This window comes from Rattus norvegicus, chromosome 1 (assembly GCF_036323735.1).
Source record: "Rattus norvegicus strain BN/NHsdMcwi chromosome 1, GRCr8, whole genome shotgun sequence".
NCBI classification, from domain to species: Eukaryota; Metazoa; Chordata; class Mammalia; order Rodentia; family Muridae; genus Rattus; species Rattus norvegicus.
This window is the reverse complement of record NC_086019.1, coordinates 169,444,193-169,458,977: the sequence shown is the minus strand read 5'-3', so window position 1 is coordinate 169,458,977 and position 14,785 is coordinate 169,444,193. Positions and strand designations below refer to the sequence as shown.

The 14,785-nt window shown below is 44.5% G+C and overlaps 1 protein-coding gene across 5 annotated transcripts in view; it reads right to left on the bottom strand.

Annotated features, from left to right (window-relative positions):
- Dnhd1 (dynein heavy chain domain 1) overlaps positions 1-14,785 on the bottom strand; it is an 84,070-nt gene that overhangs the window by 27,707 nt on the left and 41,578 nt on the right. For 2 of the 5 annotated variants that reach the window (XM_008759815.4, XM_039101123.2), the window contains 6 exons: positions 14,171-14,378; positions 6,027-6,152; positions 5,563-5,660; positions 2,572-5,455; positions 2,206-2,371; positions 1,854-2,046 (listed from right to left, as the gene is read on the bottom strand). In XM_008759815.4, coding sequence (XP_008758037.1) covers positions 1,854-2,046; positions 2,206-2,371; positions 2,572-5,455; positions 5,563-5,660; positions 6,027-6,152; positions 14,171-14,378 — 3,675 coding nt within the window. Of the gene's footprint in view, positions 1-1,853; positions 2,047-2,205; positions 2,372-2,571; positions 5,456-5,562; positions 5,661-6,026; positions 6,153-13,591; positions 13,698-14,170; positions 14,379-14,785 lie in introns of those variants that run through there. The other 3 variants (XM_039101124.2, XM_063279313.1, XR_010060730.1) reach the window with 3 other exon arrangements.

The window sequence follows — 14,785 nt, the reverse complement described above, 5'->3', positions numbered from 1 at the left end:
TCCTAAATAGAACACCAATACCTTATGTTCTAAGATCAAGAATCAACAAATGGGACCTCATAAAATTGCCAAGCTTCAGTAAGGCAAAGAACACTGTCATTAGGATAAACGGCAACCAACAGACTGTGGAAAGATCTTTACCAATCCTACATCAGATAGAGGGCTAATATCCAATATATAGAAAGAACCCAAGAAGTTAGACTCCAGAGAATCAAATAACCCTATTAAAAAATGGAGTTCAGAGCTAAACAAAGAATTCACAGTAAGGAATGTTGAATGGTTGAGAAGCACCTAAAGAAATGTCCAACATCCTTAGTCACCAGGGAAATGCAAACCAAAACAACCCTGAGATTTCACCTCACACCAGTCAGAATGGCTAAGATCAAAAACTCAGGTGACAGCAGATGCTGGCGAGGATGTGGAGAAAGAGAAACACTCCTCCATTTTTGGTGGGATTGCAAGCTGGTACAACCATTCTAGAAATCAGTCTGGAGGATCCTCAGAAAATTGGATGTAGTACTACCTGAGGACCCAGCTATACCACTCCTGGATATATACCCAAAAGATGCTCCAACATACAACAAAGACACATGCTCTACTATGTTCATCGCAGCCTTATTTATTATAGCCAGAAGCTGAAAGAACCCAGATGCCCTTCAACATGAACATGGATACAGAAAATGTGGTACATCTACACAATGGAGTACTGCTCAGCTACTAAAAACAAAGCCTTCATGAAATTCATAGGCAAATGGGTGGAACTAGAAAATATCATCCTGGGTGAGGTAACCCACTCACAAAAGAACCCACATGGTATGCACTCACTGACAAGTGGATGTTAGCCCAAAAGCTCGGAATACCCAAGATACAATCCACAGACCACACGAAGCGCCAGAAGGACGACCAAGTGTGGATGCTTCATTCCATCTTAGAAGGGAGGACAAAATATTCAAGGCAGGAAATATGGAGACAAAATGTGGAGCAGAGTCTGAATGTAAGGCCATCCAGAGACTGCCCCACCTGGGGATCCATCCCATATAAAGACACCAAACCCAGACACTATTGTGCATGCCAAGAAGTGCTTGCTTACAGGAGCCAGATATGGGTATCTCCTGAGAAGCTCTGCCAGAACCTGACAAATACAGAGGTGGATGCTTGCAGCCAACCATTGGACTGACCACGGGGTCCCCAATGGAGGAGTTTGGAAAAGGACTGAAGGAGGTAAAGGGGTTTGCAATCCATAGGAAGAACAACAATATCAACCAACCAACCAACCCCCTCCCAGAGCTCCCAGGGAATAAACCACCAACTGAAGAGTATACATAGAGCAACCCATGGCTACAGGTGCATATGCAGAAGAGGATGGCCTTGCTGGGCATCAATGGGAGAAGAGGACCTTGGTCCTGTGTAAGTTCGATGACCCGGTGTAGGAAAGTGCCAGGGCAGGGAGATGGGAGGGAGTGCATGGATGGGTAGGGGAGCACTCTCATAGAATCAGGGGGAGGGTGGATGGGATAGGGAGCTTCTGGAGGGGAAACCAGGAAAGGGGGTAACATATGAAATGTAAACAAAGAAAATATCCAATAAAAAAAAACAGGTTGTGTGTTTTCGTAATTTTGGAAGTATCAAAAATATGGGCATAGGTGGGTTTTGGGGTGATCTCAAATATTGGCTACTAGCTTCTTCTTCTTTTTTTTCTTTTTTTTCTCTTTTTTTTTTTTTTTTTTTTGGAGCTGGGGACCGAACCCAGGGCCTTGTGTTTGCTAGGCAAGTGCTCTACCACTGAGCTAAATCCCCAACCCCTGGCTACTAGCTTCTTAAGCCTCAATTCAAATTATTTTCTGTCTTCATACCTGAGAAGAGGGCTGGAAAGAACCCAGACTTCTTTTGACATGGGTGCTCAGGTACTGGCCAGTGAAGGGAACCAGTGTTCCATCTTCAAGGTTTATATGTAGATCAAACACCAAGGCTGAAGGAGGTGGCTCGGGATAGTTGGGCAGGGAACTAATAGCCTTCCTCATGAAGTCATCAAAGAGAGGCCAGTGTCTGCTCAGAGGACACACAGGTAAAAGACAGTCATAAAAGTTACATCTATGACATTCATCTACTCTACCATGTCCCCACTGTAATATACCATGACTTTTAGTTCCCACAGGTCAGTCTGCCTCAGCACTTTCTACACCACACCTCCCATTATCATAGTACCTGGAGGAAAGGTGGGCTCCAAAGCCCCAGATTATGGCAAAAAGAAAGCTACTGATAGCCAGCAAATGTCTCCTCTCCTTTTTATACACACTGATGCGGTCAGACTGGGCCTTGCTTTTTGAAGATATGAAGTTTTGGGTCACAAGATCAGTGCCACTAAAGTCCTCTGCAATGGTCAAGGTCAGAATAGGAATCCACATAGGAAAAAGAAGATGGAGGGAAGAACAGAGGTTGGTTACATTCTCTTCACCTTTAGTTCCCTGGATCAGCTTCACCAAAGAACCCATGCTTGTGGTTAACCCAGATATAACCCAGTTACCCTGAAGATCCCAGCTCTCTCAAAAGCCAACCTTTTTACCTTCCTACCTTTTGTGTGTGGCTTCTCTTCCTCGAATAAGTGTAGATGGGGGTCAAGTAGAGCACGCAAGATGCGGATCAGGCTGGTGACTTCTGCCACACCTGGGCAAACAGCCTGATGTCCATGTACCTGTAGCTGAGAACTAGCACCTATGCGGGTAAGGAATCGGAACACTGAAGGCACTAGTACTTCAGCTAAGTGGTTGAACTGCACGATTGTCTCTTGCTGTAGGTGGTATTCATGAGGCAGAGATGTTATCAAGACACTAAGCATGGACTGCCAAGTCTGTTCCCCACAACACCAGACGAGAGCACACCGGCCTAACACTGTAGGAGACATACCTGCTGCCTCTGCTACCTCTATCAAGAAAAAGGTACCTAGGGGCCGTGCTATCTGTTGACCATTTGGGAGACTCAACTGGGGAGGGTCAGCCAGGAGGCAAGTGATGGAGTCTAACCATGCATGATTAGGAGCCCCATCGCATATTATCCATTGCTGGATCCCTGTGAATCTTTCTGACTTCTCTTCTGAGCCTACAGTCTTACAATAAGGGGCAGCATGAAGGAGCTTAGTAAATATACCATAGCGCCAGGAGGAACCTTCTGACCATCCTAGGTATTCTTGGGAAGTGAGCACACTAGGATATAGGTGGACAGTTTCCACAGATTGGAAACCCTTGGTTGAGGTATGTTCCATGGCTGCCAGACGATTCTGAATCTTAAATAAGCTCTTCCAACAAGTACTCTTGCCACTGCCTGCAGTACCCAGGAGCAGAATGCCAGAGGCCTTGCTCAGGGCCTCACTGAGCTGCTCCAGAGACGTCAATGTGTTAAGGGTGGGAAACAGGCCTAACTGCTGGAGTTCTTCCACCACTACTGACTTCATCAGCCTGTGGCACACAGGCTCTGCCAGCACATGACTAGCATTAGGAAAAATCCCACAGAGCAGTTCTTGGAGCTTTTGTAGGCGGAGCCCATCAAGAATGGTGAACAGTGGTGAATGCAACAGGGCACGCAGTAGCGCAGCCTCCTCAGCAGCAGCTAGGTTGTGGGGTTGCTGGGACTTGTTTTCTTCAGATGCATTTAGTGTCTCTATTGTGTTTTCCAGTACCTGTTTGAGCAGTGGCAAGCGGCTGGGCAAGGTCCCAGACACCAGCTCACGTTCTAGGGAAAATAATTTGGATAGGCGAGTAGCCATTCTGGAGGCATCCCGTACCCCTGCTCCCAGCAGTTGCAGCTCTGCCACTCGCTGCAGGTCTGGGAATGCCAATGCCACAGGACGCAGTAGCAGATGCAGATTGGCAGGCACATCAGGACTCAGGGAATGAAATGTCAGGAAACAGCCAAAGCCAAGACGTACGGACACTTGATGCTTCTCAAAGAAACCAGCACCAAGGAGTAGGTGTTTAGTAGGGTTTATGGTACTGATGTTTTTGGAAGCTTTCTGATATAGTGGGGCGTAAAGATGGTGCAGTTCATCCAGACGCTGGCCCAGGGCAGAAAGCAGGCCAGAAGGTAGTTGGTGAACATTCTCTAACAGCAGCCAGGCCCCACACTGAAGGGCACCATTCAGGTAATTGCTCAGACATCGGAACTCTATCTGGGGCAAGCAGGGCATTATTACCAGCTGGCGGCCCAGGGCCCATGCCAGGCTATTCACAGTTTCTGCCTTGCCCAGACCATCCCTGCCCAGTACGGCCCCATAGGCCACCTCATTCAAGGCCAATAAGAGAATAAACACTTGCCGCTCATGCATCAGGCTAGGTAGAGGCCCCAGTTTGGGCCCCATGTACTCATAATTGTACAAGAAGGACCGGCCAAGCACATCTATCCAGCATGCAGCTGGTGACACAGAGGGCTCCTCAGTAGATGCAGTAGTCGTAAGACATTGCAGGGGGCTTTTGAGATTCAAGTGAGATGAACCCAGGTGATACTTAATTTGGCGGACCCAGTGGAAGTCTGTCAGATCACTGACCTGGTTCTTCTCCAGGAGTTGCGCTATATCCCTATGAGTCACTGCCTTGACCAGCAGGGAACTGAATAGACTAGTCTGGCGAACAGAAGGCAGAGGTTGTTCACCCTGAGAGCTCCTCTGAGATCGTATAAATTGTACCAGGACCTCAAGATTGCGTACATGTACGGAACTCAGGCGCATAGTCTTTGACTCAAGCAGAGCCTCCTCCATCTCGGCTCGCCACACTATCTCCTCTGCCACCAGTATGCACTGCCATGGAAAAACTTGCACTGCATCTAGCCAATGCTGGACATACAGTTGCGTGGACATCTGTCTTTGTTGAGGCATTGCCTTCAATGCCTTAATGAGGGATGGGCCTTGAGCAAGGCGGGTGGCCACACAGCTCTGGAGCAGGTTCACTACTACAAGCCGTAGACAGGTCTCCAAAGAGGCCAGCCACTTAGGAAGGTCTGGATACAGAGGAAGGGGCTCCTGAAGCTTCACTTCCTCTCCACATGCTCCTAGCACAGAAATTGTCTCCACAGTCTCTATACTTGACTTTGAATCCTTGTCATTATTTTCCTTATTAGTTGATTTGGACCTGAAGTTCACAGCTTTAATGTAAGGAAAACAACGCTGTGCCCATGGCTTGGCCTCAGAGGTATCTAGAGGGGAAGCCAGCAGGGCCACCAGTTCACTGTCACTGAGGAAGAAAAGGCGGGGGAAGTTGGCACGTACCCCATAGAGGACATCCTCCAGACCCATGATGATGGCCTCCAGCTCTACTGATCCTACTTTCAATAGGTGCTGTAGATGCTGACCTTGGAAGTAAGGGCTCCTCTTGGTATTGGGCACTATAAGTGACAGAACCATTGGATCAGCCACAGAGATTCGCATTAGAGTCCGATACTGATCATCCATGACTTTGAAACGAGCATTCTGTGGTAAGAAAGGTGGTAAGTGAGGGGAGTGTGACAGCCACTCTTTCATCCCAAGCCCTGATACTCAGGAGCACTTGCCCAGTCTGCTTTAATTCCCTTCCCTACCAGCTCAGCAGCAGGAAATTCGATCTCCATCTCATGAAGAACTTTGTTCAGAAAAATCCACTTCTGCTGGAAAGACACCCATACTTCCAGCAGGGCACCTGTGTTAAGCAGTCAGAGAAATATTTGAGAGAGATTCTATGGTTCTAATACCTTCGAGTGGGTCCAGCATACACCTGACCTCTCCAGTGACCCATTAGCCCAACAGAAACAAACTGTTCAGCATAACCCAAGGAGTTATTAGAAGAAGTAAAACATTCACTAGAAATAAAGACCTGGTGTCATTGAACCAAGAAAAAGCCTGGGGAGCCCTTACTCTGTCTTAGAAAAATACTTACTTTGTCTTCTCAGATTATCATCTGACATTGGGAAGTTACTCACATCTTCTATCCAATGATCACCTGTTATCCTCTGGGCCAGCCCACATTGTGTTCCACCCACCCACCCAACTAGAGCCCTGTACTCACCCAGGTCATACATGATGGTCACCCACTCTAAAGCTATTTTATGCAACTGTCCTGACTTTTGGATGGCTAGGATCTTGAATAGAGCCTGAAGACTGTTCTGGATGGCATCTTGTAGGCTGCTGTAGTCTAAGGAAGAAAAAGATGCACTGTCAATGTTCAGCTAAGCTAGTATTATTCCATACGAGTCAAGAGGAGAGGCTGGGGAAGAAAAAACTACATCTTGACCTTCTAGGAGAGGCAACTGTCTCAGTACACTTCCATTTTCAGAGACTCCATGCCATGCAGATGATATGAAAGACGCCTGAAATCTTAAAATAGGCACCATGGGCAGACTCGAAACAGCTCATTTCTCCAGCTAGATATTATCATTCTTGTCTAGTTCTATAGACAGTCTTTAAGGCATCAGAGCCTTCATCCTAGAAAGAAGCCTCATAGATCCAAGTCCCTACACAGTATGCATTCAGCATGAATGTCCATTCTGGGATGACTGAGATCCTGGTAGAAAAGTTGAGACCGAATGTTTTTCTCATGATTCTAGCGCTTAGTTCCTCGGTGCCACTTAAAGAGTCCCACGATTTTATGTGAGACCAGACCTGAGTAAGGCAGGGACAATACCTGGGTAACAACAGGAGAGAAATTGGTTTGGATAGTTGTAGGACTCTTTAAATAAATACCCTATTTAAAAGAAAACACTCATCTCAGAGTTTTTTAGAGAAAACAATATTGGAATAGTTTGAGTCCTCTGTTTTACCCCCCTTTAAATGACCCCTGAATGGAGGGGGTATAAAGGCTCATCTGTAGTGCTTGTCTAAGGAGTATGGAGCAGACTATAATTCCCCAGAGTTACCTGAAAACTCTGTGTCTCATTTCCTTTATACTTCAGACCTCAGATTCTCATCTCATCTTAGGAAGGTTAAAGAGGTTGTGTGAAGTCTTAACCTTAGTATGTCTGCCAACATATTATATACTAAAAAAGAGACATCCCTTGGGGGATATTTTGGATGTTGAACTATCCTTTTCATATATGTCCTTGCCTTTATTTTGCTAAGAATCTAAAGCAGGGAGTAATGTCATCCCTATAAGAACATGTCTTCCTTATGATAGTATATTTAAGTGATCCCAAAAGTTCCACCAGAGAACTACTAAAGCTGATAAACAACTTCAGCAAAGTGGCTGGGTATAAAATTAACTCAAATAAATCAGTTGCCTTCCTCTATACAAAAGAGAAACAAGCCGAGAAAGAAATTAGGGAAACGACACCCTTCATAATAGACCCAAATAATATAAAGTACCTGGGTGTGACTTTAACCAAGCAAGTAAAAGATCTGTACAATAAGAACTTCAAGACACTGAGGAAAGAAATTGAAGAAGACCTCAGAAGATGGAAAGATCTCCCATGCTCATGGATTGGCAGGATTAATATAGTAAAAATGGCCATTTTACCAAAAGCAATCTACAGATTCAATGCAATCCCCATCAAAATACCAATCCAATTCTTCAAAGAGTTAGACAGAACAATTTGCAAATTCATCTGGAATAACAAAAAACCCAGGATAGCTAAAGCTATCTTCAACAATAAAAGGACTTCAGGGGGAATCACTATCCCTGAACTCAAGCAGTATTACAGAGCAATAGTGATAAAAACTGCATGGTATTGGTACAGAGACAGACAGATAGACCAATGGAATAGAACTGAAGACCCAGAAATGAACCCACACACCTATGGTCACTTGATTTTTGACAAAGGAGCCAAAACCATCCAATGGAAAAAAGATAGCATTTTCAGCAAATGGTGCTGGTTCAACTGGAGGGCAACATGTAGAAGAATGCAGATCGATCCATGCTTATCACCCTGTACAAAGCTTAAGTCCAAGTGGATTAAGGACCTCCACATCAAACCAGACACACTCAAACTAATAGAAGAAAAACTAGGGAAGCATCTGGAACACATGGGCACTGGAAAAAATTTCCTAAACAAAACACCAATGGCTTACGCTCTAAGATCAAGAATCGACAAATGGGATCTCATAAAACTGCAAAGCTTCTGTAAGGCAAAGGACACAGTGGTTAGGACAAAACGGCAACCAACAGATTGGGAAAAGATCTTTACCAATCCTACAACAGATAGAGGCCTTATATCCAAAATATACAAAGAACTCAAGAAGTTAGACCGCAGGGAAACAAATAACCCTATTAAAAAATGGGGTTCAGAACTAAACAAAGAATTCACAGCTGAGGAATGCCGAATGGCTGCGAAACACCTAAAGAAATGTTCAACATCTTTAGTCATAAGGGAAATGCAAATCAAAACAACCCTGAGATTTCACCTCACACCAGTGAGAATGGCTAAGATCAAAAACTCAGGGGACAACAGATGCTGGCGAGGATGTGGAGAAAGAGGAACACTCCTCCATTGTTGGTGGGATTGCAGACTGGTACAACCATTCTGGAAATCAGTCTGGAGGTTCCTCAGAAAATTGGACATTGAACTGCCTGAGGATCCAGCTATACCTCTCTTGGGCATATACCCAAAAGATGCCCCAACATATAAAAAAGACACGTGCTCCACTATGTTCATTGCAGCCTTATTTATAATAGCCAGAAGCTGGAAAGAACCCAGATGCCCTTCAACAGAGGAATGGATACAGAAAATGTGGTACATCTACACAATGGAATATTACTCAGCTATCAAAAACAACGACTTTATGAAATTCGTAGGCAAATGGTTGGAACTGGAAAATATCATCCTGAGTGAGCTAACCCAATCACAGAAAGACATACATGGTATGCACTCATTGATAAGTGGCTATTAGCCCAAATGCTTGAATTACCCTAGATGCCTAGAACAAATGAAACTCAAGACGGATGATCAAAATGTGAATGCTTCACTCCTTCTTTAAAAGGGGAACAAGAATACCCTTGGCAGGGAAGAGAGAGGCAAAGATTAAAACAGAGACTGAAGGAACACCCATTCAGAGCCTGCCCCACATGTGGCCCATACATATACAGCCACCCAATTAGACAGATGGATGAAGCAAAGAAGTGCAGACCGACAGGAGCCGGATGTAGATCGCTCCTGAGAGACACAGCCAGAATACAGCAAATACAGAGGCGAATGCCAGCAGCAAACCACTGAACTGAGAATAGGACCCCCGTTGAAGGAATCAGAGAAAGAACTGGAAGAGCTTGAAGGGGCTCGAGACCCCATATGTACAACCATGCCAAGCAACCAGAGCTTCCAGGGACTAAGCCACTACCCAAAGACTATACATGGACTGACCCTGGACTCTGACCTCATAGGTAGCAATGAATATCCTAGTAAGAGCACCAGTGGAAGGGGAAGCCCTGGGTCCTGCTAAGACTGAACCCCCAGTGAACTAGACTGGTGGGGGGAGGGCGGCAATGGGGGGAGGGTTGGGAGGGGAACACCCATAAGGAAGGGGAGGGGGGAGGGGGATGTTTGCCCGGAAACCGGGAAAGGGAATAACACTCGAAATGTATATAAGAAATACTTAAGTTAATAAAAAAAAAAAAGAGCATGTCTTCTTGGAGTAAGAGTTAAATACACAAGGTTTCATCATCTTAAGCTCATTCAAACAAGTGAAGTCATGAGTTTCATGGTACATGGCAACCACAAAATGGGTGCTTGATTAATACATCCAGAGCTGATGCAGAATCCTAGTACAGAGAAAAGAGAAAATCCGTAGGAAGATATGCAAGTGTACAGTGCTCTGTGTGAGTTGGAGTCAGAGGGAAAGCTGGACAGAAAGTAGGCTAAGAACTGTGAATTCTTGTGACGATTGGAGGACTCTACGTGGTACCTGAAACTATACTTAGAGGTGGCCTAATAACCAAACTATCTACAGTTTGTTCTCCACTAGTTTTTAAAATTACTTAAGTAGCAGAGGATCCTATGGGTGATACAGGAAAGTAGAATAGAACAGAGAGAAGCAGATTGAAAAATGTGGAACCAGGGTCAAACACAAGCAAAAAGATCAAAGATCAACATAATATGTGCTCCTGTCAAAACTGGGGAAAGATGTCACTGAATCATGATCTGAGTATTAATTACAGATGTCTGGTCTTATTAATGTTTCAGTCAATACTGAAAATGATTAGTTCTAAAGAAGAAAGATGTGAACAAGAAGTCCCTGGAGAAATAGAAAGGAAAGGTATTCCAAACCGAATGGAAAGCCATGCCGCACATGGAAGCCTGAAGAGAACTATTATAACAGAAAAGCCATATCCTACGACGGATTTGCCTACACATTTTGCCCAGATAGACTTCTAAGTAGCCCAAAATGACTTCTGCCATTATTGGTTTTCACTTGAGTTACACCAGGTGTCTCCCATTTCTGTTTCTTTGCCTCTCAACTCTCTCTATTGAACTAAAATTTGACTTTATTACTTCCCTATAACAAAACATTCTCCATATTCTTTTGCATAATCTTTACTCCCTAACTTCATGTGCCTATTTCCTGTCTCTAATCTCAGAGAATTGGAAGATCCTCTATATCATAGATATACTGGTTATAAAAAGTTTGGTTGCTATGATGAATTGCCTAGCATACACAACTAAGGAGAAAGAGATTTATTTTAGTTCATCATCTCAGGGATTTTGTCAATCATGGTGAGGAGGGTAAACACAGCAGCTTACATCATGATAGCCAAGAAACAGCTAAAAGGGGAAATGGGAAGAGCAGAAGCAAGATGTGGCTCTCAAGGATGCATTAGCAGTGAACTACTTCCTCAATTAGGTCTCATCCCCTACTTCCTACCATCCAACGGTGCCACTGTACTATGAATTTATCAAGAGATTAAACCAAGGGATAGGATACAATCACTTCCCAAAAGCCTATCAGCTGTCAATCAAACTCTCAGTACATAAGCCTGTGAGATACACTGCATATTCAAACCACGACTATGGTACTAATGATCAAAATTAAACCAAACATCACAAATTTCAAGCTATTCTTTAGAAGATTCCAGTGTTTTTGCTCCAAATTAAAGCACATGCCTGATTAAATGCTAATTAAATGAGTGCTTAAAAACCTATTTGTGTGAGTTATGTCACAATTTTAATTAAATAATCTAATCTAACAGAAGGCTAGGTACTGGAAGTATGCATGAGAAGATGTTTCTAAGGACACCATAGGCTAGGAAGAGTTGAGCTGATAAAAAGCTCTTGTTCTTAGAACAAAACGTTAGCATGCAAATGTGCATGCGTATGTTTTTTAGCTAAAATAAAAATCTCAAGTCCTATTTACCTACTTATCATGATTATATACTTAACTAACTTCTTGGATTCACTGGTTTGATACCCTTTATGTTCAATAAGAGAATTTCCCCTCTACTAGCAATTCCCACACATTTTGGATGCTTTTTGTCATAGTTAGCTTCAGTTCTCAACTTGACACATCTGGAAGAAGGAAGTTCAATTGAGGAATTACCTTAATCTGTGGGCATGTCTGTGGTCATTTTCTTGCTTGCTAATTGATATAGGGAGGCTCAGGCTACTGTGAGCAGCATCATACAAAGGCGGGTGGGCCTTAGCTATATAAGTGAGGTAAGTGAGGAAGCCAGAGGAAGTAGGCCAGTATCAATCATTCGTTTGTGATCTTGCTTCAGTTTCTGTCTCTAGATGCCTACCTTGAGTTCCAGTCTTGGCTTCCCTTGATAGAATAATCCCTTAATTATTCTCTTGATAAGCCAAATAAATGCTTTCTTCCCCCTAAGTTGTAAAAATGCTGTTCCCTATGTGGCATTCTTTGCTCACCTTGCAAATCTGACAAACTCTTACTTCAAACGTGAGCCCGAGGCTGCTGTCTAGGTTGTACTTCTCTTAAAATCTCTGTCTCTTTGAGCTGGTCTCCTCTTACCTACTGTGCTCAGGGTAGGCATAATGTTATTGTGCACTGTGTGAAGATTATCCTTGTATTATTCAAATGCTGATTTCTCTGCCCCATACCTGGTTGCAACCCTTATTCTGAGAATCTCTTAACTTAATGTTGTGTACATTGCTCCCCAATTATTTCCTGATTGGTCAATAAAGAAGCTGATCACCCAGTGACTGACCAGAGGAGAGAAAAGGGCTGGAAGGTGGGAGGAAAGAGAGGAAGTGGGGATTCTCCATGGGGAGAGACTCCAGGAGACACCATAAGAAAACACCTGGAGCCCAGACAGACAAATCAATACTCAAATGTAAGTCTCACTGGGATTTTGACTGGGAGGTAGCCAGATTAATTTAGAGGATTAAAATAAAGTAATATTGCTCAGTTGTTGTGTCCTTAAAGCTTGGTAAATAAATAGTCCAGTCTCAATTATTTGGGAGCTAGCTGGGTTGAGAGGAAAACTGCAACAAGCACTTATTTAAAAGCCATTAACACCTCAGTATTGTGGTCTATCATGCATTTAAATGTATGGTACTGTCAGTTTCTCACTGGGATGTCAGATAGGGATATATCTGTTTGATACAAAGGAGGCCCTTGACTTTAATAAGAAAAAAAGAAAAGAAAAGAAAAAATGACTCTTTTTCTTCAACAAGGTGGCCAGTTGGCAGACGTGCAGATCTTCCTAAAGACCCTGATGTGCAAGACCATCATTGTTAGCATTCTGTCTAAACTCTGCCCCACAGTTACCTGGCAACAGCCAGGCATGCCTGACACTATAAAAGGGGCTGCTTGCCCCCTCCTCACTGTCTTGCTCTTGCTCTTGTTCTCCCTTACTCTTCACCTCTTTCCCTTTGTCCTTTTTCTCCCCATTCCCCTACCCCCTACCCTCCACATGCTCATGGCTGGCCTCTACTCCTCTCCTCTTTTCTTCTTTCTCTCGTCCCTCTCCATTGTCTCATTTTTCCATTAAAACTTTCCACGTGGAAGCATGTTGGCCTGGTGTGGTTTGTCGGGACGTGAGCCGAAATTTCTAACCCACCAGTCATTACCCTCAAGGTTGAGCCCAGTGATACCTTGACACCATGGAGATGGTGAAGGTCAAGATCCAAGACATGAAAGGCATTCCATCTAGCCAGGAGTGGCTAACATCACTGGCAAGCTTCTGGAGGATGGTTGCACCTGACTTCAACATCTGGAAAGAGTACACCCTCCACCTGGTACAATGCCTGTATGGTGGCCTCATTGAGGCATTCTTTGCTCAGCTTATACAGTACAGCTGTCACAACCTGCTGTAAGTGCTATGCATGCCTGAAAACCCATGCTGTCAACTGCCACAACAAGTGTAGCTACACCAACAACCTGTACCCCAACAATGAGGTCAAATGAGGTGGGGGCCCTGCTTGGCCTGTGGCTCAGGTTCAATAGAGTTTTCTTCTGTCAACTGGGAGAAAAAGAAAGGATGAAATGAATGAATGAATGAATGAATGAATGAATGAATGAATAAAGAATAAAATCAGCAGGATAAAATCCAGAAGACAGAGAATTAATAGGTGGAGAGAATTTTTTAAAGATGTATTTTACATGTGTAGATGTTGTGTGTGTGTGCGTGTGTGTGTGTGTGTGTGTGTGTGTGTGTGTGTGTGTGTGTGTGAGTCTGTCTGTCTGCCTGCCTACCTGCCTGCCGAATGCCTGTGGAAGCCAACAGAAGGCACTGAATTCCTGGACTGGAGTTACAGATGGTTGTGAGGTGTCATGTGCTGCTGGGAATTGAACCCAGGTCCTTTAAAAGAGAAATTAAGTGCTTTTAACCACTGAGCCATCTCTCCAGCCCTATGAGTAATTTTTAAGGACTGGCCAGATGGCTCAGCTAGAAAAAAAAAGGGGGGGGGCTGCCACTGTCAAGTGTGATGGCCTAGTTTCATGCTCTGGACCTACATGGTAGAAAGAGAACTAAGCCCTGCAGGACGTCCTCCGATTTCAACATATGCACCATGGCATGCAAAATCCTTTTCTAGTATAGCAGAGAAGGACTTGCTGAAGGAGCCAGGAACTGAGTATAGGAAGGAACGTTGTGTAATGAGTTCCTGCAAAGACTAGATATTAAGGGAGCTTGGAAGATGCTATCTCACAAAACATGTATGTCTCAGCTTATCTTTAAGGATGGGCCTGACTATGGGAGCCATATTTGATGATAGGTAGATGAAAAGAGCCTTTAACTGGAGGCATTCACTGGAGCATGAAGCTGAGACCAACCTGAGAGGAGGAAGGTGCCGCTATCCTTGCCCACTAACTCCCACTGGGGGCTTCGGAGTGCCGGCCTTTTGGAGCGCTCTGAGGTTGGAGGCCTGTAGGGCACTTGCAGGATGAAGTTGAGCAGGCGCAGCTGGCGCCCCTCCCAGTACTGCTGCATCTGCTGTAGGATCTCTTGGGCATGAATTCGTTCCTTATCGCGCTGCCAGACCTGGAAAAGGTATGTCTCAGAAACCACACCTGGCTAGTGGCTCAGGTAGGGCAGCTTTGAAACTGGGCCTTGAGGACTGGGTCTGATGCAGAACCTAGGGGCCTGAAGAGTAGAAGTCTCAGTGATAAAGGAGGAGTGGGACCAGCAGGCTTCAGTGATGTGCTTTGCAGCACAAGTTAATACTTGGCTCAGTATGGCTGCCTCCACTGAGCAGCCTCCTGATGACTCCCCACTGAGCAGACAATACCCTACCTAGTCAGTCTGTGCCCCTTAGGGATCAAGTAATCATTGGCAGACATGTGTCCGTCTATGTGCCCACAGCTTTGAGGCCATTACTGACTTCCTTCCACCACCGGAAGGAAGCATTTAGTCAGATATGAGTCTGGAACTGCCCATGAGGTACTCAT